The following is a 21,664-nucleotide window of genomic DNA, read 5'->3' on the forward strand; positions in this document are numbered from 1 at the left end:
TGATTCACAATGAAAAAATTAATTACTCATTTGAATAGTGAGATTTCAAATAACTAAGTAAGTTTTATGTTGATTGCTTACAGCAACTGAAAGATCTCAACATGTATTCTAAAAATTCATCTAATGAGGCAGGATTTACCTGAACAAGAAACATCTTATCAGTTGCAAACTTTGGTGATTGTTAAATATCTGTGTTTACATAAGAGATTTAGCCACTAGCGTCTTAATACTCCACTAGTATCTTAAAATCTGACATGAGACTAGTCAACTACTGCCAATAGTCACTTCTTCCTTCTGTCTTCATAAGCTTAATCATTCTTTAGGGAAATTCTATTGTCTAAGAGGAGGCTTTTCTGGTCCTCCCAGTCACCTCTTAATTAAGAATTAACTCGGACATATTTTATTAACTTTCTATGTTATGACCTGTAATTCTCATGTGAAGATGAAGCAAAAAAAGATTTTCTTTCTACTGATTTATTTTATAGTAATATTTTGCTATTTGAATAATGAAGAGCACATTAACAGAAAGTAATTTAAATTGTTCCCGCTTTGGGGTGCCTGGGTGGCTCAGTCTGTTGAGTGTCAGACTTCGGCTCAGGTCATGATCTCACAGCTTGTGGGTTTGAGCCCCGCACTGGGCTCTGTGCTGATAGCTCAGAGCCTGGATCCTGCTTCAGATTCTGTGTCTCCTCCTCTCTCTGCCCCTTCGCTACTTGTGCTGTCTCTCAAATATAATAAATAAACATTAAAAAAAAAATTATAGAAAAAAAATTAAAGTGTTCCCGCTTATTAGAGGGCATCCACGCCTTTTAACTTAGTCATTGCCTCTCATTATGTTAATACATAAAAATCTAACTCAAATGATCTAATATGAAAACAGAATAGGTTTACTGTTTTATTGGCCTTTGGCCAGTGTTCGTGTGTTCCTCTAAAACCTGCCGTATAGACTGGTACTGATGGAACCAGAAAACCTATTTTCACTGAACAAAGAGATAGATGAAATTTAGAAGAGTAAACTAAAGGGGATTTTAAACATGAGCAGCAAAGGTTACTGATATTTTTAGAATTTTCAGTGGATCAAAGCTAAGAAGTATAATGCAATTAAAGAAACTTAGGAGTATATTTTCAAAAATTTACCCAAAGGTGATAACATGTCCAAGTGAAGTGCAAATAACATCTGTGCAATTCTGAGACAATAACCCAAATGCAACCGTCTCCTTTCCTGGGTATATACTTCTCTTACTCAAAAGCAGAAAACAATTAGGTGAATTTCAATAAATACCCACCTGTCAACTTCTGTAGCTGGTAATAGAGCAAATTAAAAGGACCAGTATACGGAATGGCTTGGGTCTGTTTCACAGTGCTCATGGCCAAGTCAGTATAATCTGAAGAGGAAATGAGAATAGATACACTTTAAGTAACAATACTGGTCGCAGAAAATAGAGCCTGTAAACACATACACGAGTAGAGAGAAATTAAAGCAAAGTAAAGGAGAACTTATTTTTGAGAAAGCTTAGAAGACGCTCCTTAATTGGTTCCTGCCCTACATTCCCCCCTTAACTCCCCACAGCCACCCCCCACTAGTTAGCTTCTGCTTCAGCCGTAAGAAAGCAGCCTCACTGCCCTCAAAAAATCAGGTCCCTGGAGATCTCCGAGCCAGGGCACCAGCTGTCCTCTGCTTTCTTCTGGGCCAGGCAACCCCGGCAATCCTTCACCACCTGCCACAAGGGCTACCTGGTTTGCAAAACTTGTTCCGACTTGTCTGGGTCCGTTCTCTCCTCATGCACTTACCATGCACCTCTCTGTCACCCATCAGTGCTGGGACTAGCTCTTGACAAGGCTGCGCCTCTCCCTAGACAGCCTTCCAGGGGCTGGCACCATGCTCTGTAGCATACCTTTAGTCCTCCAACGCCTGGCACAGAGCCTGGCACAGAGTAAGATCCACTAACCGCTGGATAGAGAACAAGTTACACTCCACTGTGTGATGGGCTAGAAGCGGACAGCTGGCCCAGCTCAGATGAATCCCTAAACACTGCTATTTCTTCCTCCTTCATAAGGTGCTCATACTCTGTTATGGCTATCTGCATAAAACTGAGCACCGTTATTGAAGATAGTAATACCGTATTTACTGTGAAAGCAGTGATGGCTCAGCATTTACACAGGCACACGACATAAAGGCCCAGCAAGGAACGTACAACTATAGGTCACAAAGACCAAAATGCGTGTGTGTGTCGGGGGTGGGGTGGGGGGGGGGCATTCAAGTTTACGTTAGAAAACAAAAGTACCAGGACTCCACTGTAAAAGGTGGAAAACAGGCTTGTAAAGGGTCAGCAGGAGCAGTCAACCTGTCTTAGAGGTCAACTTATGTTCCCAATTAAGAAAAAAGTTATTTTGCAAAGAATTCAAACATTTAAGTGGTTCAAGGAAGATTTTTTTTTTTCCCCATAAAACTATGTGGATCATTAATCATCAATTTCTATTTTATTATTTGGCTGCTACTTAAGATTTGGCCATTGGTATGAAAAGTTTTCACAGATTTTCTTTCAATATTCAAATAACTGATATTTGATGTTTAATAGTATACTTACTGGAGAGGTCACAAGGAGAAAGTATGTGATAATTAAAGTTTCTTTTAACAAGTATTCCTGAGACCCGCTGGCCTTGTTCTGGTTTTTTGTCTGCTAAAAAGCCCATGACCTATTATTAAAAAAAAACACAAAAAACTTGAAAAAAACAGAATCTTGGAAAATGCAATTATTTAGATATTCAATCACAATGATGACCATCTGACACGTGAACCATGAAAATGACATGAATTTTAACATGAAAAATAAAAAATGTTATATAGGTCTATGATGAGGACAGGAACAGAGCCACCAAGAGACCAAAGGCAAGAGTCACGGGGCAGATCTGGCAAGAAGAGCTAGGTTCAGTTCAGTTCCAATCAGTTCAGCAACCAAGTAAACGTATAGGTGCTGGGGCCTCAGAAAGCTGTCAACAGTTGTAGTGTGGTGGGAAGGCTGCAGGTGCAGGCCAGAAATGTACGTGCTCCTGCACGCTGGCTTAGGCCTCGTACACGGTGAGCTCCCTCATGCAAAGGTGCAAGTCTATACTAGGCTCAACACTAGCAGAGGAGGAGCATCTTTGGATAGAGAGGTCAATAAAGATAAGATCTTGCCAATATCTGTCCATAAAGACAGGTGTTGAAGAACTCCTACGACCAAGGGGCAAGAATTTTTAAAAGAAAGTAATGATTGCTCAAAAACTAACAAAACCAAATACCTTACAAGCATGAAACCCAACTTTCTTAAATGTAACTGGTCTTCGCTACTAATAAGTGAACCCAAAGAGGAAAAAGCCAGTGTATTTCATACTTGTTTCCTCTCATCAAGTAAGGACAACGAGCAGCCAGGCAGTGATAACAGTGTTTGCTCTTATAACTGTATGAGGGGACAAAGCTCTACGTCAGATGATTTGTCAGGGTGACTTTTCCCTTAAGTGCTGGTGAGGTAATGAAAGGAGCACTGTCCCCAGGAGACCGGTCTTAAATACAGGGATGGCCCAGATGCCGAGAAGCTGGGTGAGCTTGTCTGCCTGCACACGAGCACCTCAGAGAGCAAGACCGAGACACCGAGGATTCCTCCGACTTCGCCCGCTGTGCCGAGCGCGTGGTTTCCAATGTGCTGATTTATTAACATACATACAACTGGCTGGCCTGACACGTGTACAAGGTGGATGGCTTTTTTGATAGTTCTTTGTGGATCTGCTTCCCTTCACCTACTTCTTAGTTTCGGTTTTGCATGGTTGAGGATGGCTGCCATAAAAGACTTCACCGTAAGTAAAGTGACTGCCACTTCAGAGAAAAAAACTAGAGCTAATGATTTTAAGTAACCACACCTATGGCTGAAATAACAGAACCACATTCTAATACAAAGCTATATTTGGTATATCGATACCTGTACAAAGAAACAGGTACTGACAACAGTTTCTCTATGCATATACACAAGTTATATATAAGTGATATACATATCTATACTGTGTTCCCAGTTCTGTAGTTAAAACTTTTTAAAATGCTGCGTACTGTATTTCTTGAAGATTTATAATGCATAATGGCATAATAAAACTCTGAAAAGTCCAGCGGTAAAGAAAACAGCTTATTTTTGTTCAACTCCGCTTCTCCTAAATAGTCTGACTATAAAACCTCTTCTCCCTCCATCTCAACCAGCAGAATCTGGGAAATCAGCTCTTAGATTGCCAACTGAATACATTTTCCTATAGGTATAAGATTGCTTCCATTAAAAAGTTTTGTGAACAGGAGTCAATACAACCCTCTGTTCTTCTCTGGCAACAAAAGCCTCACGTCCTAACTTTTTTCCCCCCTCAAACTCAACTGCAAGGAAGGATATTCATCAATTAGCCTTCTTATATCTGGCTCATTATATATTAAAAGAATTGCTGTAAATTTGCTCATTAATACATGTCTGATATTTAAAACTTCAGATAAATCATTAAAAAGTTTCCCTTAGAAGTATCTTAAAAAAAATCTTAACAGAAGGGGTGCCTGGGTGGCTCAGTTGGTTAAACGTCCAACTTTGGCTCAGGTCATAATCTCACAGTTTGTGAGTTCAAGCCCCGCATCGGGCTCTCTGCTGTCAGCACAGAATTGGCTTCAAATCCTCTGTCCCCCTCTTTCTCAGCCCCTCCCCTGCTCACACACACTCTTTCTCTCTCAAAAATAAATAAACATTTAAAAGAAAAAAAAATCTTCACAGGAGGCACAAATGTGGATACCTTATAGTATTGCTCTGAAGTCTCAGGTAAGATTTTTAACGATTTTATTTATCTTTTTAAATGTTTATTTATTTTAAGAGACAGAGATAGAGGGTGAGCAGGGAGGGGCAGAAAGAGGCTAACCGAGAATCCCAAGCAGGCCCTGTGCTGTCAGTGCACATCCTGACTCAGGGCTTGAACTCATGAACCATGAGATCATGACCTGAGCAGAAATCAATAATTGAACGCTTAACTGAGTCACCCAGGTGCCCCTTTAACTATTTTTAAATTCTGAAAATACTATATTTCAACATCAAAAAAGGACAAATTTTTGTAAGTTCCATCATACCACATATGTTTAAAGACACAGACCTATCTATCTTTACATTCTCTGGGAGAAGGACCAGTAGACATTATACTGTATGAGATGTAGTAATAAAACAGTAATGAATTTCCTTCCTCAGTTACAGGAATGAAAAGGAAGTGGAGATGTGGTTTAAAAAGCTATCAAACTCAACTGCATTAAGATCTAACGTACTTGAAAAGTTTCTATGTGAAGAAATGAACTAGAAGAATCAGAAGAAGACCTAAAAGAGCATAAGGAAACAATTCCTTCAGTTCCTTTTTTTTAAATGCTTATTTATTTTGAGAGAGAGAGAGAGAGAGTGAGCGAGTGAGCAAGGGGAGGGGCAGAGGGGAGAAAGAGGGAGAGAGAGAATCCCAAGCAGGCTCCAACCATCAGTGCGGAGCCCGACTCGGGGCTCAATCCCACGAAGTCATGACCTGAGCCCAAATCAAGAGTTGGACGCTCAAATGACTGAGCCACTCAGGCACCCCAAGATAAAATTCTTTTTTTTTTTAAAAAAATATATTTAATTTTATTTTTTTAAATGTTTATTTTTGAGAGAGAGAGAGAGCGAGACAGACAGACAGACAGACAGACACGGATTATGAGCAGGGGAGGGGCAGAGAGAGAGGGAGTTACAGAATCTGAAGCAGGCTCCAAGCTCCAGGCTGTCAGCACAGAGCCCAAGGCAGGGCTTGAACTCATAAACCATGAGATCACGACCTGAGTTGAAATCAGACGCTTAACCAACTGAGCCACCCAGGTGACCCCAGGAGAAACTTCTTATAGTATACTAAGTAAACAGAAATCATCATTAAGCACATTATCTTGCTTTGATTAAAAGAAGGCTGTATTTTTAAGTATATATTTCCCTTTAGAAAAGACCTGGGTAAGATTAGAAACCACAACCTTTTACCTTGGCTAGCTTTTCTCCTCTGAAATTCAAGGTCACAGCTTCTGTATTCCGAGGATTATGAACCTCTATGTGAACTTCATCATTATCTTCATATTCTCGAATCAGGGCTGCTTTCAATCTGGCCATTTCATTTTGTTCTCCATGGACTAAAATCTACACAGAATGAATTTTCAGAGAGCACAGGGAAACACTCTTAGTGTGGGTTAATGATGGCCGCTATCTGACTTAAATATTGAAACACATATACTCGAAAGTATTAAGCTGAACTACTTTGAAGGATCTCCAGTCAATCAAACTTGTATAGGTATTTTCATTCTGTTTGGCCTTAAAAATCCTGAAGTGGAACTATTTTAAGAGAGAGTAAAGAAACTTCAACTTCAGTTTTTTGCCACTAACAAGACATACAACTTTGTGGAAGCTGGACTTTTTCTAGACTTCCGTACTCAACTGCAAAGGGCTGGACCACGTGACTTCTGTAAACTCCACAGCTTCTACCAGCTTTAGATACATGATTCCTGTATGAAACTATTGCCACTCCTACTAATGAAGAAAACATCCATAGTTTTCTTTACCTTTCTTAATACAAGCCTGTTTTGTTTTTTTTTTTTAAGTTGACTTATTTTGAGAGAGAGAAAAAATCCCAAGCAGGCTCTGCACTGTCAGCACAGAGCCCAATGCAGGGCTCCAACTCACAAACCAGGAGATCATGACCTGAACCGAAATCAAGAGTTGGATGTTTTACTGAGCCACCCAGGTACCCCATCTTAATACAAGGCTTTCTAAAGAAGCTTTTTATAGGGGATAACAAAGACCTTTGATATTTTCTTCTGTTTATTATAGTAATACCAAATAAAATATTTCAGAACCAAATGAAATTGTGTTTGAGGGGTATTGACGACAATTGCATCAGATACCAGTCTCTTCCTATTCACTTTTATAACCTATATTTTACAAGACAGATCATCCTTAATCTATAGATTGCTGCCTGGGCTAACAGAAGCCAACCCGGCATCACTACTAGACCTAGCAAAGAGCCCAGGCTTCGAGGCCTGGCTGCTTAAACACAACGCCCGGCTCTTCGAACACTTACTAGCTCCGTAAACTTGAGCAAGTTACGTAACATCTCGGTATTCTCATCTATAACCAGTTGTTGGTTGTGAGGAGTAAGCAAGTTGATGCACGTAAAACATGAGTACAGGGGTGCCGGGGTGGCTCAGTCGGTAGAGCACGCAACTCCTGATCTCAGGGTTGAGAGTTCAAGCCCCACGCTGGGCCAGAGGTTACTTAAAACATGAGTACAGTACCTGGCACGTGGTAAATAATAACTGATAGCTGTTGCTCATTATTACTACTAACACTATTGTTACATTATCATGCAGATATACTTTTGCTGACCTGGTTACTGAAGGAAGGTAAGCATCGAGTTGAATCCAGGAATTTTAACTGTCAGCAGAGAGAGAGCCTGAAGAGCAATGAAATGGCCTGAAGATGAGGTGGTGACACCAGAGAGAAAGGGCAGTACAACACTCCCTCCCTGGCTTTAAAATGTGGGGGGAATATCCATAAACCACATACGCTAGGAAACACCTGTAAGGAGCCTGTGCTGTAGCTCAATTCGACCGTTCATGATGTTAAAAAGGAGGGATTTTTCCCCACCCGAGAATCTGCTTCCTAAGTAAGGACCAATGGGAAAATACCTGTGAGGACTACCATGCTAGAAAGGACTCAAAAACGAACAAAAAAGCACATGAAGGGATGCTCAACATCATCAGTCGTTAGGAAGTGAAAATCAAAACCACAATGAGATACCACTTCACACTTACTAGAACGACTATAATTAAACAAAGGCAACTAGCAAGTGTTGGCATGGATATGGGCTAACCGGCATCCTTGTGCACTGCTGGGGGGAAAGTAAAATGGTGAGGCCGCTACGGGAAGGGTTAGTGATTCCTCAAAAAGTTAACAACACGTGGTCCAGTGATTACACTCTTTGGTGTATGTGCAAAGGAACAGAAAACAGCGACTCAGATTCTTACAGGCCCATGTTCACTCTGGCATTATGTGTTCACTGGCAGATGTGCAGACAAAATGTGGTATCTACACACGACGGACTGTTATTTTCATCCACACAGAGGAATGAAGTTCTGATACATGTTACGATCAGATGAACCTTGGACATATTATATATATTTTATATGATTTCACTGACACGAAATATCTAGAATAGGCAAATTGACGAAGTTCATTAGAGGTTACCTGGGGCTGGGGAGGAGGAAATGGAAAATTTTTGCTTAATAGGTACAATTTCTTTTTGGGGTGATGAAAAAGTTTTAGAAATAGATAGTGGTGATGGCTGTACAATACTGTGAATGTAATTAATGCCACTGAATTGTACACTTAAAAAATGGTTAAAATTACAAGTTTTATGTTATATATATTTTGCCACGATAAAAAAAAAAAAAAAAAAACTTAAGGAAAAAAATTAGCAGAAGGCTATTTCCTCTAACTACTTGCAAATACATTCAGAAAGGGCACTTCATCTGTTTCCCAGACACATATTCCCTGAGTGTTCTGTTGATTAAAAATACATGTTTTTTTTAGCTTTTCCCTCTTATCCCCTCCCTAGTCCCACCAAAATATAATTGTTTTCATAATCACGTGAAACTTAAAAATATAAACAAAGCACATCAGTAAGGAGCTATGTAATACATTTCGTATCTATTTGGATCTTTAATTTCTACCATTACATGACTTGTCTTTCCCTTCTTTCCATCTTATTAAGCATTTACTACATGCCAGGCACCATTTTAGATGCTTTAGATATATATGTTCTCTCACTCCTTCCTCACAATAACCTGAGGAGGCATTGTTATCCCTATTTACAAATGGGGTGCAGAGAGGATAAGTAATTTGCCCAGGGTTACACAGCAAGTAAGGGATAGAACGGGGATTCAAAACCAGCATACTGCAAAGCCTGTGCTCTTAAGTTACTGGGGAGGCAACAGAAAGGGACAGAAAGAGCACTGGGTCTGGATCTGGTGGATCTGATAAGTGACCTCAGGTAAGTGGAGAAAATTACAGTGCACAGCTTGCCTAACTCAAAGGGGAGCTGGAGAGGTCAGATCCAAGTACAAGCAAAAGTGCTCTGTTGAAAGGCTACCTTAGCGACAAGCAGTGTTTGACCTGAAAACCAGCTGCTACAGTTTCTTGGGTATGTTTCTTTCCCCTTTAATGTTAGAAATCAAATTCATAGACTAACCACATGAGGCGGTTTCAAAGCACGGATAAATTCACTGGTTTGTTGGTAATCTGTGTGAGCAGAGAAAGAAATGTAATCAACAGACATTTTCAGCGGTAACTTCTGTCCAGACATGGTAGTGATTTCTTCTGGTTCAGACATGATATGCTGTGAAAAAGAAAGAAAAATTAAAAAAAGCAAAACAAATAAACTACCCAGTCAGAAAAGAAAAGGGACATTTTCTATTTTTTACTGCAGCCATAAACTCTTACATTAAATTTAGGACCTTTAGCACAAAAATCATTCTATAATAGCGACTTAGTAAATATCAAATACTTATTTTCTTGAGCAAGCAAATATTTAATCAGGAAAGCAGGCAGGTTAACTAAATTTCAATGTACTTGAAATACTGGAAGTGACAATTGTTAACTTGTACAATTGTACAATACAAGCCAAACTTGTATTCCCAATTATTCTCTTGCTTGGTAAAGTCGCTTTTCAAACAGATGTGCTTCTATTCTGGAAGTCAGTTTTATTTTATTTTTTAAACATTTATTCATTTATTCTGAGAGAAAGAATCCCAAGCAGGCTCGTGCCATCAGCACAGATGGATGCGGGACTCGAACTCATGAACTGTGAGATCATGACCTGAGCCAAAACCAAGAGCTGGACATTCAACCCACTGAGTCACCCAGGTGCCCCGGGAATCACAACGTATTTTAAGAAATAAGACAAGTTATATAGATAACAGGGGTAAGAGAATGTGATGCTTGGATGTTCAGAAACTGTTTCTAAAGTTCTGCACGTACTTCCCACAATGTGTACGTCCCGAAGAGCTAACATCAACCATTCTGCATCGTTAGGAAGAAGGGCAATCAACCCAAACACCTTCTACGGCTTTTCAAGAGAATACATATTAGTAAACTTCTTCAGTGAATGAGGGTATTCATGTTTTTGTTGGTCTCAACTAGGTTCCCTTCCACACTTTTTACTGCAACAAGATTAAGTGCCTCTCAGACTTTAACGTGCCACCTTGGCAATTCTGATTAGGAATGACACAGTGGTCTCATAGCTGACCTTGGCAAGTGTCCCTTCTACACAGTACCCTGCTATAATGACGCCGTTCCTCTTATCCGTGCACCAGCTTTCAAAGAGCTCTCTGGATAAGCCACTTTGCATCATGCCCGGGGAGGCCATGACGACACTGGGACCAATGTCATCAAAATGATCCATGCTCTAAGAGAGAAAAAGGAATGGTAAAAGCGTGCTAAGCACCAGGGTTTGGCAAGGCTGTCCTTATTTTTCAAGAATAACGAAAAGGTAGGTGAAAAGATTGATCACACTACTGTAAGGACCTCGGAGACGAGCAAACATTTTAAGTCTAATTTCTCAGTTCCTAAACAACTGAAGCTAGGAATGAAAGGAAAACAAAGTGATAAGAAGCAGTTAGTTCACTCTGTCCTTCTAAACCTTCTACTGGTAGTTAATGGGCTATTATAGGACCATTTTCATTGCCTAGAGGGCAGGCAGGAAAAAAGTAAGAGTCAAATGGCTTTCTATCTGCCCAAGAGAGAATTCCAAAAGAACTTTCCCACTCACAATGGCTTTGCATACTTCACAAATATTTTGAGCTGGCCTAAAAAATCTAACCAAAAAGTTTAACATTGTTTCCAGGGAAAACTTGGCTCTAGTTCTTAAGCAATTAACTCAAAAAAATAATACTTTATGGACAGAGCCCACTTACAACTGGAAGATGACTTCTAGCACTTGAATTATTTGGGGCATTATTTTATTAAGAGTATAGCATTAACTTTAATAAAACAACATAAATATTTAAAAAAATTTTTTTTTACATTTATTTATTTTTTGAGAGACATAGAGAGACAGAGCACAAGTCGGGGAGGGGCAGAGAGAGAAGGAGACACAGAACCGAAGCAGGTTCCAGGCTCCAAGCTGTCAGCACAGAGCCTGACGTGGGGCTCGAACTCACAAATCATGAGATCATGACCTGAGCCAAAGTTGGACACTTAACCAACTGAGTCACCCAGGCACCCCAATAAAACAATATATTTTTAAAACAACATTTTTTAACTAAAGAAAATCAGCTTTTATTGAATGCTCTAGAAAAGTAAACATATGAAAATGTTCATACATGGAATTTGCAGTGCAAATCAAAAAGACGATTAGGTTTGAGGAAGGACAGAAAAACGTTAAGACGTAACATAAGATATTTTTCTCATCAAGACTTTCTGTTTCTATGGCAGGGAGACTAACTTATTCAGCAATAGTAAATACTGAGAACCAATGGAGACTTGGAACGACTGGCAAGATTTAAGCAGAGGAGAATGCCAGTTGCTAAATTTTGTTTTCCTGCAGGAAAATGGTGCCTGCTACAGAAAAGGCGAGACCTCAGCCAAAAGGACTCGGCCCCGGAATCAATGTGCTATCGACTTCTCTGTGTTTACCGGTCCTTCCTCTTCCTCAGCACTCACCTTGAGGTTACTGATGTGCTTGAACACAAAGGGATTGTTGATGTTGATCTGTTTGCGGATTTTGTCGTTCATGGCATTTACGTACGTCTGGTACACTGCCATGCACTTCTTGGCCAAAGACGACGCGTAGTATATGGGAATATCATGGAGTTCTGGGTGATTCTGCCAGTACTCGTCTAGAGAGATTTCATCAGAAACAAATTTCATTTTGTTATGTGGGATAAATAGTTCAAATAATAAGTGATACATGTAATTAATTTAAAGAAATTCAGACATCCAAGAAATAAATCAAAACATTTAAATATGTATATAAATCTGTATCTATAGATTTATGTCTGTATTTATAGAAATAAAAAAACTCTATACATCCTTCTCTTGCAATTTCCACAAATCACTAATTTATGTGTTAACAGCAAAGCTATCAAGGTTTGGAACCCCCTGGAGTGTTAGAAATGCAATTTGTAATTACGAGCACACAACAATTTGTTCAACATGTCGGCTATGTCTGCAGTAATTATTACCCTGCTTAAGGGTAAGCCACATTTAAGACATTGCTATGCACAGGGATGGAAAGACAGGGGTGGGGGTGCTGGGCTTGGACCTTGCTTGTTTTCCTTCAGTCCACTTCCTCTCTCAGGGTCCCTTCTGGTCCCTCCCGCAGTTGGCCTCGTCCTCATGGCTCTGCACCTGGTAGGCCTCTCACAAGGCTTGGCCCTGCCTGCGGACACCCAGGTAACAAGTAGCGGGCACTCCTTCCTGGGACGCATTCCTAATGGATCTTGCCTCCTGCCTTCAGGAAGGGCCCTGTTCCAGGCTTGCTTCCCATTTTTCCTGGACAGTCTGGGACACCAATACCTTCCAGTACATTCCCTCCTGCTTTAGTCAGTCAGCCTGCTGTAGGCTGCTTGTAATCAAGACTCCGACTTCTGCCCCTTGGTGTCCCTTAGCGACCCTGTAGTCCTGTGGCGGGGACAGTTAGCTGCACTAGCAGCAGCTGCTATTTCCTGAGCACAGATTCTACGCTGGGTGCTGAAGAGGGCTCACGTAGGGTGTCTGCAACCACACAGAGGGCACAGTCCACATTTTACAGAAGGAACGGAAGCTCAGAAATACCAAACCACTTGCCCAAGACGCAACATCACGCACTGGAATGCAGGGAGCTAGGATTTGATACTAACAGATGGCCCGAGGCCCTGGGATGCAGCCTCTGGTTGGAAAGCACGCCCCTTCATTCAACACATGTTGGCCCCCCTTGTGCTTTAGCTCTGATGCAAGGTACATAAGCTACAATAGAGCAAGGGAAGGGACTGTCAGGCTCTGAAGGTTTCCTAAGTGCCCAGCCCCGGCTAGGCTAACATTTCTTTTTTTCTTTTTTTCTTTCAAATTGAAGTATAAAGTATAATTGACATATCCCATTAGTTTCAGGTGTACATCACAGTGATTCAATATTTTTATACATTACAAGATGATCCCCTACCTAGCATCTGTCGCCAAAATTATTACAGTATCACTAACCATATTTCCTATGCTGTATGTTACATTTCCATAACTTACTTGTAACTGGGAGTTTGTACCTCTTAATCCCCTTCACCTATTTTGCTGGACTCCTAAGCCCTCCCACCTCCAGCAACCAACAGTTTCCTGTATCTATGAGTCTGTTTGTTTGGCTTTGTTTATTTATTATTTTTTAAAAGATTAAAAAAACACATTTATTTCGAGAGAGCGCTCAAGCAGAGGAGGGGCAGAGAGAGAGGGAGAGAGAGAATTCCCAAGCAGGTTCCTCGCTGTCAGTGCAGAGCCCAATGAAGGGCTCAGACTCACTAACTGTTGAGATAGTGACCTGAGCTGAAATTAAGAGTCAGACACTTAATGGACTGAACCACCTAGGCACCCATTTTATTTTTTAGACTGTACACGTAAGTGAAGTCATATGGTATTTGTCTTTCTCTGTCTGACTTATTTCACTATGTAATACCCTCCAGTTCCATCCATGTTGTTGCAAATGGCAAGACTTTGTTCTTTTCTAACGTGGAGTCACATTCTCCACTGTGTATGCGCGCCACATCTTCCCTGTCCACTCGTTCATCAATGAACACGAGGGGCATTTCCATGTCTTAGCTACTGTAAATAATGCTGCAATGCACAGGGGTGCATATATGTCTTTAAATTGGTGTTTTCCTTTTCTTCGGATAAAAACCCAGAAGTAGAAGGGGTGCCTGGTGGCTCAGTCGGTTCAGTGTCCGACTCTTGATCTCGGCTCAGGTCATGATCTCCTGGTTCATGAGTTCGAGCCCTGCATCAGGCTCTGTGCTGACAAGTGCAGAGCTTGCTCGGGATTCTCTCTCTCTCCCTCTCTCTCTCTGCCCTTCCCACACTCTGTCTCTTAAAATAAATACATAAACTTAAAAAAAACCCAAACAAACCAGAAGTGGAACTGCTGGATGGTATGGTAGTTCTTTTTTTAATTTTCTGAAGAAACTCCATGCTGTTTTTCAGTGGCTGCACCAATTCACATTCCCACCAACAATGTGTGACCGTTTCCTTCTCTCTATATCCTGACCAACATTTATCTTTTTGTTTCTTTGTTTGTCTTTTTGATAATAGACAATCTGGCAGGTATGAGATGGTATCTCACTGTAGTTCTGATTTGCATTTCCCTAGATGATTAGTGATGCTGAGTATCTTTTCATGTGCCTGTTGGCCATCTATATGTCTTCTTTGTAAAAATGTTTCTTCCAGGCTTCTGCCCGTTTTTAATCACGTTTTTTAAGTTGTGTAAGTTCTTCATACATTTTGGATATTAACCCTTTATCAGATGCATGATTTGTAAACATTTTCTCCCATTTAGTAGGTTGCCTTTTCATTTTGTGGCACATAACTGTTTTAAAGAGTTCAAAAAAAATAAGCCTGGTCCTTACTAACTTAAACTTACAACATCAAAACTTATTTCTGAATACTAGTGCAAGATCTAAAAAGAAGATTGTGATCATAGTCCCAAGCCATGGAAGCTTTTATTTTTTAATTAATTAATTAATTAATTTTGAGAGAGAGAGAGAGAGAGAGAGAGAGAGAGAGAGACAGCAAGCACAAGGCGGGGAGGGGCAGATAGACAGGGAGAGACTGAGAATCCCAAGCAGGCTCTGGGCTCCACGGGGAGCACGACACAGGACTCACACTCACTAACAGGGAGACCACGATCTGAGCTGAAACCAAAGTCAGCGCTTAACGGACTGAGCCATCCGGGTGCCCTGACATGGAAGCTTTTAAAAATGACTCAGTAGAAGTTTACGCTGAGTAACAGACCATAACTTATTACCTTAGCGAGACTAAATCCTGTGACAATTTTATTTTATTTTATTTTATTTTTTTCAACGTTTATTTATTTTTGGGACAGAGAGAGACAGAGCATGAACGGGGGAGGGGCAGAGAGAGGGAGACACAGAATCGGAAACAGGCTCCAGGCTCTGAGCCATCAGCCCAGAGCCCGACGCGGGGCTCGAACTCACGGACCGCGAGATCGTGACCTGGCTGAAGTCGGACGCTCAACCGACTGCGCCACCCAGGCGCCCCTCCTGTGACAATTTTAAATAAAAATGTATTCTCAATATTTCAAAGACATATCAAAATTAGACTTTGTGTAGTTAAACTTTGCCAGTTATAAAACAGGACTGTCGAAAGAGTTAAAATAGTTTCTGAACACATACAAACAATATTACTGTACAACTCTATTTTTTTGAAAAGCTGCTAAACAGCTTCTCATAATAAACAAAACCTGTCGGGGTATCTGGGTGGCTCAGTCGGTTAAGAATCTGACTTCAAAAAAAATCTGACTTCAGTTCAGGTCAGGATCTTATGGCTCATGAGTTCAAGTCCCATGAGCCCCACGTGGGCCCCTGTGCTGACAGCTCAGAGCTTGGAGCCTGCTTCAGATTCTGTGTCTCTCCCTCTGCCCCTCCCGCGCTCACACTCTGTTTTTCTCTCTCTCTCAAAAATACATAAACATTAAAAAAATTAAAAAAAAATAAAGAAACCATCAAATCATTAAAAAAAATAAACAAAACCTGTTGGCAATGTATGCTTACAAATTGTGTTTCTTTTTTTTTTTTTTAATGGTTATTTCTGAAAGAGAGAGAGAGACAGAGACAGAGCATGAGCAGGGGAGGGGCAGAGAGAGAGGGAGACACAGAATCCGAAGCAGGCTCCAGGCTCTGAGCTGTCAGCACAGAGCCCAACATGGAGCTTGAACCCATGAACTGCGAGATCACGACCTGAGCCAAAGTCAGACGCTCAACCGCTGAGCCACCCAGGTGCCCCTAACATATACAATGTATCTTTAAAGGAAGGCTCATTTTACGAGAAAACTCTCATTAAATCCCAAAATATTATAAGAGTAGCATGGTCAAAAGGTATCATTTGTTCTCCTAGGTGTACCTGCATTTAGAAAATGCATTAAATGCCTAGTATGCTATTTACATTTATTATTTCTAATTTTTAAAACAATTCATCTCTATCTTATAGATTAGGAAACTGAGGCTGAAAAAAGGTTGAAGAGTGTGGGAAAGGTATTTTCCTACTTGATTTATAAGTAAAAACTCTATATAAGGACAGGGACTTCTGTCATGTAGGTTACAAATATATTTCCTGCTTCGCCCTTTGCTTTATTCTGCTCATGTTTTTACTGGTGAAATTAAAAATTTTAATGCTGCCTAAGTTTTCACATACTCTTTTATTTCTCAAATACCTTGCATTGCCTACTGCATCCCAAGATCACATCACATCTCCTATTTGTGTGTGTGTGTATTTTTGTGGATACATTTTAAATATCAAAGAAAAGCTGAGTAACTTGCCCAAGGTCACACGGCTAGAACACAGATGAGATTTGAAACCACTCATTCAAATGGCTGCCCTCTTTCTGTTAATACTACATCACAAGGGAGAATTTAGGGGAAAAGGAACAACCAATTGCATAGAGGAGGAATCGCAATATATGCTCTGATGGCAGACTTGCCAGGTAAAATTATCAAATGCCAAATTAAACTTGAATTTCAGATAAAAAACACAAGATTTTCGGTATAAAAATAGGTTACTAAATCTTTGAGACACTTGTGCTAAAATATTCTTCATTATTTTTCTGACGTTAAAATTTAACTGGGTGTCCTATATTTTTATGTGCTGAATCTGGTGACCCAATTTGATGGTAACAGCCATGGCTTCAGCTTCCCAATTTCTCCTGTTCTTCAAATTACTTTGTTATGGAGACGTTTTAGTTCGAGACTTCTGAGGGCAAATTTGACTTGCAGTTAGAAAAAAAAAAAAAAAGAAGCAAGAGGGGCGCCTGGGTGGCTCAGTCACTTAAGTGTCCGATTTCGGCTCAGGTCATGATCTCGCGGGTTTTTTTGAGTCCTACATCGGGCTCAGAGTCTGGAGCCTCCTTCGGATTCTGTGTCTCCTCCTCTCTCTGCCCCTCCCCTGCTCATGCTCTCTCTCGCTCTCTCAATAATAAATAAGCGTTAAAAAAAAAATTAAGAAAAAAAGGAGCAAAAGAACATTGGATTGGCTTAGGGCGCAGAAAATGCAGTCCTACTATGTCTGATCTCTCTCACAGATCAGCTTTCGAGCTGAGGTCATTTACTCCGTTTTTCCTTGTTTTCCTTGTCAGTGTAACAGGGCCAGACTTATCCGCATCATCCTAGAGATGGGAGAGCTGAGAGCAACAGCTTGATGTGACCATTTCTAGTTCTTTGCACTGAAGCTCTTTACACACAAGGCGCTCAGTCTTTAAGAAGAGTGCTTTCCCCAAATAGCACCACAGAATGTCTGAGTTAGAATCGTTAAATACAAATACATGCGAAGAGTGGTACCCAAAAATTTATACATGCTCATTGAAGTATTTGCAAAGTAGAGAAAAGCAGAAAATAAAAAAAGAAATCATCCACTTTCTCATTACGCAGGCTTAACATCTTTCCAGTCACTGGTGTACTGTTTTTTAAGATTTTAGTCTTAAGTAACCTATACATCCAACGTGGGGATCGAACTTAGAATCTCGAGATCAAAAGTCTCACGCTCCACCAACTTAGCCCGCCAGGCAGCCCTATTTGTATATTTTTAAATAGGATCAGAGAACATACTGTTCTGAACTCTAACCTTCTGATTCCAATTAATTTTTTCCTTTTTCTTTCTTTCTTTTTTTTTTTTAGGTAGGCTCTGTGGGGCTTGAACTCACGATCCTGAGATCAAGACCTGAGCTGAGATCAAGGGTCAGACGCTTAACCAAAAGCCACCCAGGCCCACTGGTCCAATTATATATATTTTATATATGTCCACATGCATTTTATGTGCCAACATATAATTACTCATCTGTGACATGATTTTTTCCTACAAGGTGATATTTACTGACATGATATTTCTTTAAAAATACTGAAGCAATGATTACTCTTATTCATAAAATTGTCTTTACGTCATTTATTTCCCACACATGGTACTGCTGGATCAAAGGGTAGCAGATTTTTCGGACTTCTGAGCTCACTACAGAGAATTCTGAGGCTGATGGCAACCAGAAGGGGGAAATATTTATATTCCCAGTAGCAGCGCCCAAGGGCCACTGTTTCTCGGGGCTTTTACAGCTCCACATCTGCTTTTAGATGCAGAAACTGAAGCCTGGAAAGACAGAATGATCTAGCCAAGGCCAGGCAATTATCTTGATAGAGCCACACTCCAAGATTATGAAAATCCCCCAAATAAAAAGGAAAAGCATACCTAAGATCAAGAGCAGCTCCTGAGCCCTTCCAAGAGCAAAGACGGGAATGAGGCCTCTGCCCCCTCTGTTTACAATGTCATGAACAGTGTTACAGAATCTTGCTTCTCTCTCTTCACGCTTCTCATGGATGTGCGTCCCATACGTAGATTCCTAAATAACACATTAGAGGTAGGAGACCAAGATTGACGATTCTCAAAGAATACAAAAGTGAAACATCAATAAAATGCAGAAGCAAAGTGACTCGTTTCTCCATTAACATGCCATTTACTTGAACACATACTGTTATAATACTAATTGGAAAAAAAGAGCAAATAAAAATGTTAGAATTCAGATCTGGCCAAGCAGTAAGAGACTTTTAGAAAATGGCATCAGGACTGGGACGCCTGGGTGGCGTTGGTTAAGCATCCAACTTTGGCTCAGGTCATGATCCTACAGTTTGTGGGTTCAAGGCCCATGTCGGCTCTGAGCTGCCAACTTGGGATTCTCTCTCTCTCTCTGCCCCCCCCCACCCACACTTTCTCTCGCCCTCTCTCTCTCAAAATAAACAAATAAACATTTAAGCAAATAATAAAATAAAATACACCACACTAACACTTACAATAATGAGAATGTCAGGTTTAATATTTGGAATTTCAGCTGCCATTAAGTGTCTATCTTCTTGTCTTGAGAAATCACCTGTGTACAAAAGCTGTGAAAAAAAATAGAGCTAGAAAGTCAGGATTTGGAAGGCTTTGTTTTACTAGTAAATATATTTAGCTCATAAAATCTGAAGGTGAATTTCAGTAGAAACAACAGCCCACAAGGGATGAAACTTAGATGCAATATTAATAATTCAAAGTGTATAACTTAGTTCAGTCATAAACCATCCAGTGTTTCAATTATCCCCTCTTAACTTGGGGGAATGATACACTCCCAGACGCATCCAGCACAGGTAACCTGTGTATTAATAAACTTAAGAAGGTGTTCTGAACACCCAAGAGGAAAAGGGCATGAGGAAAGAAATCTACTGAGGTATAAGGAAAAACCATCTAAAATGGAGGATAAAAACCATAGGAGGGTAAGCACCAAGTTTCACATGGGAATATCGATCTGCCTTAGTGTTATTCTCTACTTATTTTTTGTGCCTCTGAGCAAACAGTAAGGATAAATGATTTAGCAATACTTAGTATAACTCGATATGTAAACGTTTCACATCTATGAGCGGCTGCTAACTATTCAGGACAATATTACGCCGGAGCATCGATTCTCAGCTCTGCCTACACATAGGAATCACCTAGAAAACTTAAAAAGAAAAAAAAAAAAAGGGCAAAGCCACACCCTCAGATTGATTCAATGAGTGTTTTTAATAAGGCTCCCCAAGTGATCCAACATGCACCGGAAGTAAGTGCTGGTGCGGCCATCCACCAGTCTTTGACAAGTTCATTGACTCCCTTTGTCTTTTTCCCTCAAGGATGGCAGCAAGGATCTGTTCTGATTAACACCTGTCACTCATGCAGCACCCCCTTCAGGGGCTTACACGTGAATGCCAAATCACAGTTTGCTGTTAAATAGGTGCAGCCAGGAAGAAAGTTCTGCCCTCATCATTCTCCTAAAGGACGCTGGAAAGGAACTGATCCTATAATATTGTGAAAGAACGTTAGTCTTTTAAGAGGCTTATTTTACTCTTTACAGTCGCGATAGAGGAAGTTGTACCGTAGGGGTACGAACTGTGATATTTAAAGGGAAGAAGTCTCAATTTAATTTTATCCTATGTTTCAGTGTGTAGCACTCTGCAAGTCTTACGGAACTTTCTTCAGTATCGCTTGCTGGCACAAAGCTCTGCACTCATTACTTCTGGGGAGGAAGTTGCCAGAGCAAAAGTACCTTCACGCCCGCGATCTCAATCATGAACATGGCAGCTCCTAGAACGTGGCCTGCATGGTAACACCAAAACTTGATTCCTGCAACTTCTTTAACTTCATGAAAGTTGATGGTTTCGATTTTGTCCATGCTCTCTTCCAAATCTGTCTCCGTGTACAGCATATCGTCTGCTGATATGTTACTAAATTGTCAAAGATGTCAACGAGAAAAAAGTGAAAGTCAGATTTTTTAAACTCTTGAAACTCAGAGACTGTCTGTGAATGAAGGAGCCACAAAGTTATTTCACCTCATGGATTACACTATTTAGAATCTCTCGGACATTTTTTAATTCTGCAATTATAATAATAAAAATGTTTGGTGTATACAGCTACAAAACATGATTTTAAGCAAAGTACATAGTAAATTAAGGCAAAGTACTCTATGACGGTATTTCTCCGCGTCTTTTTCTGCCCCAACACTCCCCAGTGACAAACTGGCTCATATGCATTGAACAGAGATTCTCGTATCAGGATGTGAGATTTCTCTAAAAAGGGGAGTGGAAGTTTTCTCCTGAAAATTATACTAATGTACTTCCAAAAAAGCAAAAGGGAGTGGTGGCTAAGGGCACGGACTCTAGTGCCAGATTGCTTGGGTCTAAATCGTAGCTTTGTCTCTTACTACGACCATCACAGGCACGTCACCTAGTCTCTCTGTGCCTCCGGTCCATCACCTGTACAATGGGATTCTTAACAGAACGTGCATCATGAAGTTGATATGAAGATTAAATGAGTTAACATGCTGAGGAGTGCGGACTGTGTCTGCACATGGTAAATATCATTCAAGTGTTAAGCAGAATAATTATTACTAAGGGCACCTCTTCCATTCTTTTGTATTTATATGTGAAGAGTAATCAATTGTATCCAAGCTACTCCTGGAATATACAAATTAAACAGTAAGCTTTCCAAGGCTAAAAACGTATGCTGTACGTATCACAAAAATACTTGTAGCTTGTCTGATTATCCTCTTAAAACTGGAAAAACCTCCCTCGGGAAACTTTCATTTCCGACGGTAATGTGCTTTGATCAAATAATCTAAAATAACATTTCAGTGTATGTCACTATATCATGTACCTGATCTTAAATTTTAAGAAAATCATAAAATTCTGTTTATAGAATACTGCTAGCATACCTTATAATTCACTTAAATTACAAAGATTCAAAAGGATGTAAAAAGTTCGTAAAGACTTTATGGCCAGGAAGGTGCTAGGTACATGCTGGGTATCTGAGGAGTTGATACTGACAGATGA

The 21,664-nt window shown here is 40.3% G+C and overlaps 1 protein-coding gene across 3 annotated transcripts in view; it reads right to left on the reverse strand.

Annotated features, from left to right (window-relative positions):
* CPSF3 (cleavage and polyadenylation specific factor 3) overlaps positions 1-21,664 on the reverse strand; it is a 39,394-nt gene that overhangs the window by 10,510 nt on the left and 7,220 nt on the right. For all 3 annotated transcript variants that reach the window (XR_006703869.1, XM_045447781.1, XM_045447782.1), the window contains exons 5-13: positions 20,383-20,560; positions 19,118-19,207; positions 18,519-18,669; positions 11,763-11,938; positions 10,348-10,506; positions 9,292-9,438; positions 6,033-6,185; positions 2,589-2,697; positions 1,287-1,385 (exon numbers count right to left, since the gene is read on the reverse strand). Coding sequence is in view for 2 of the 3 variants with exons in the window: in XM_045447781.1 (XP_045303737.1) it covers positions 1,287-1,385; positions 2,589-2,697; positions 6,033-6,185; positions 9,292-9,438; positions 10,348-10,506; positions 11,763-11,938; positions 18,519-18,669; positions 19,118-19,207; positions 20,383-20,560 (1,262 nt within the window). In the remaining variant the exon portion in view is untranslated. The remainder of the gene's footprint in view (positions 1-1,286; positions 1,386-2,588; positions 2,698-6,032; positions 6,186-9,291; positions 9,439-10,347; positions 10,507-11,762; positions 11,939-18,518; positions 18,670-19,117; positions 19,208-20,382; positions 20,561-21,664) is intronic.

This window comes from Leopardus geoffroyi, chromosome A3 (genome assembly GCF_018350155.1).
Source record: "Leopardus geoffroyi isolate Oge1 chromosome A3, O.geoffroyi_Oge1_pat1.0, whole genome shotgun sequence".
NCBI lineage: Eukaryota > Metazoa > Chordata > Mammalia > Carnivora > Felidae > Leopardus > Leopardus geoffroyi.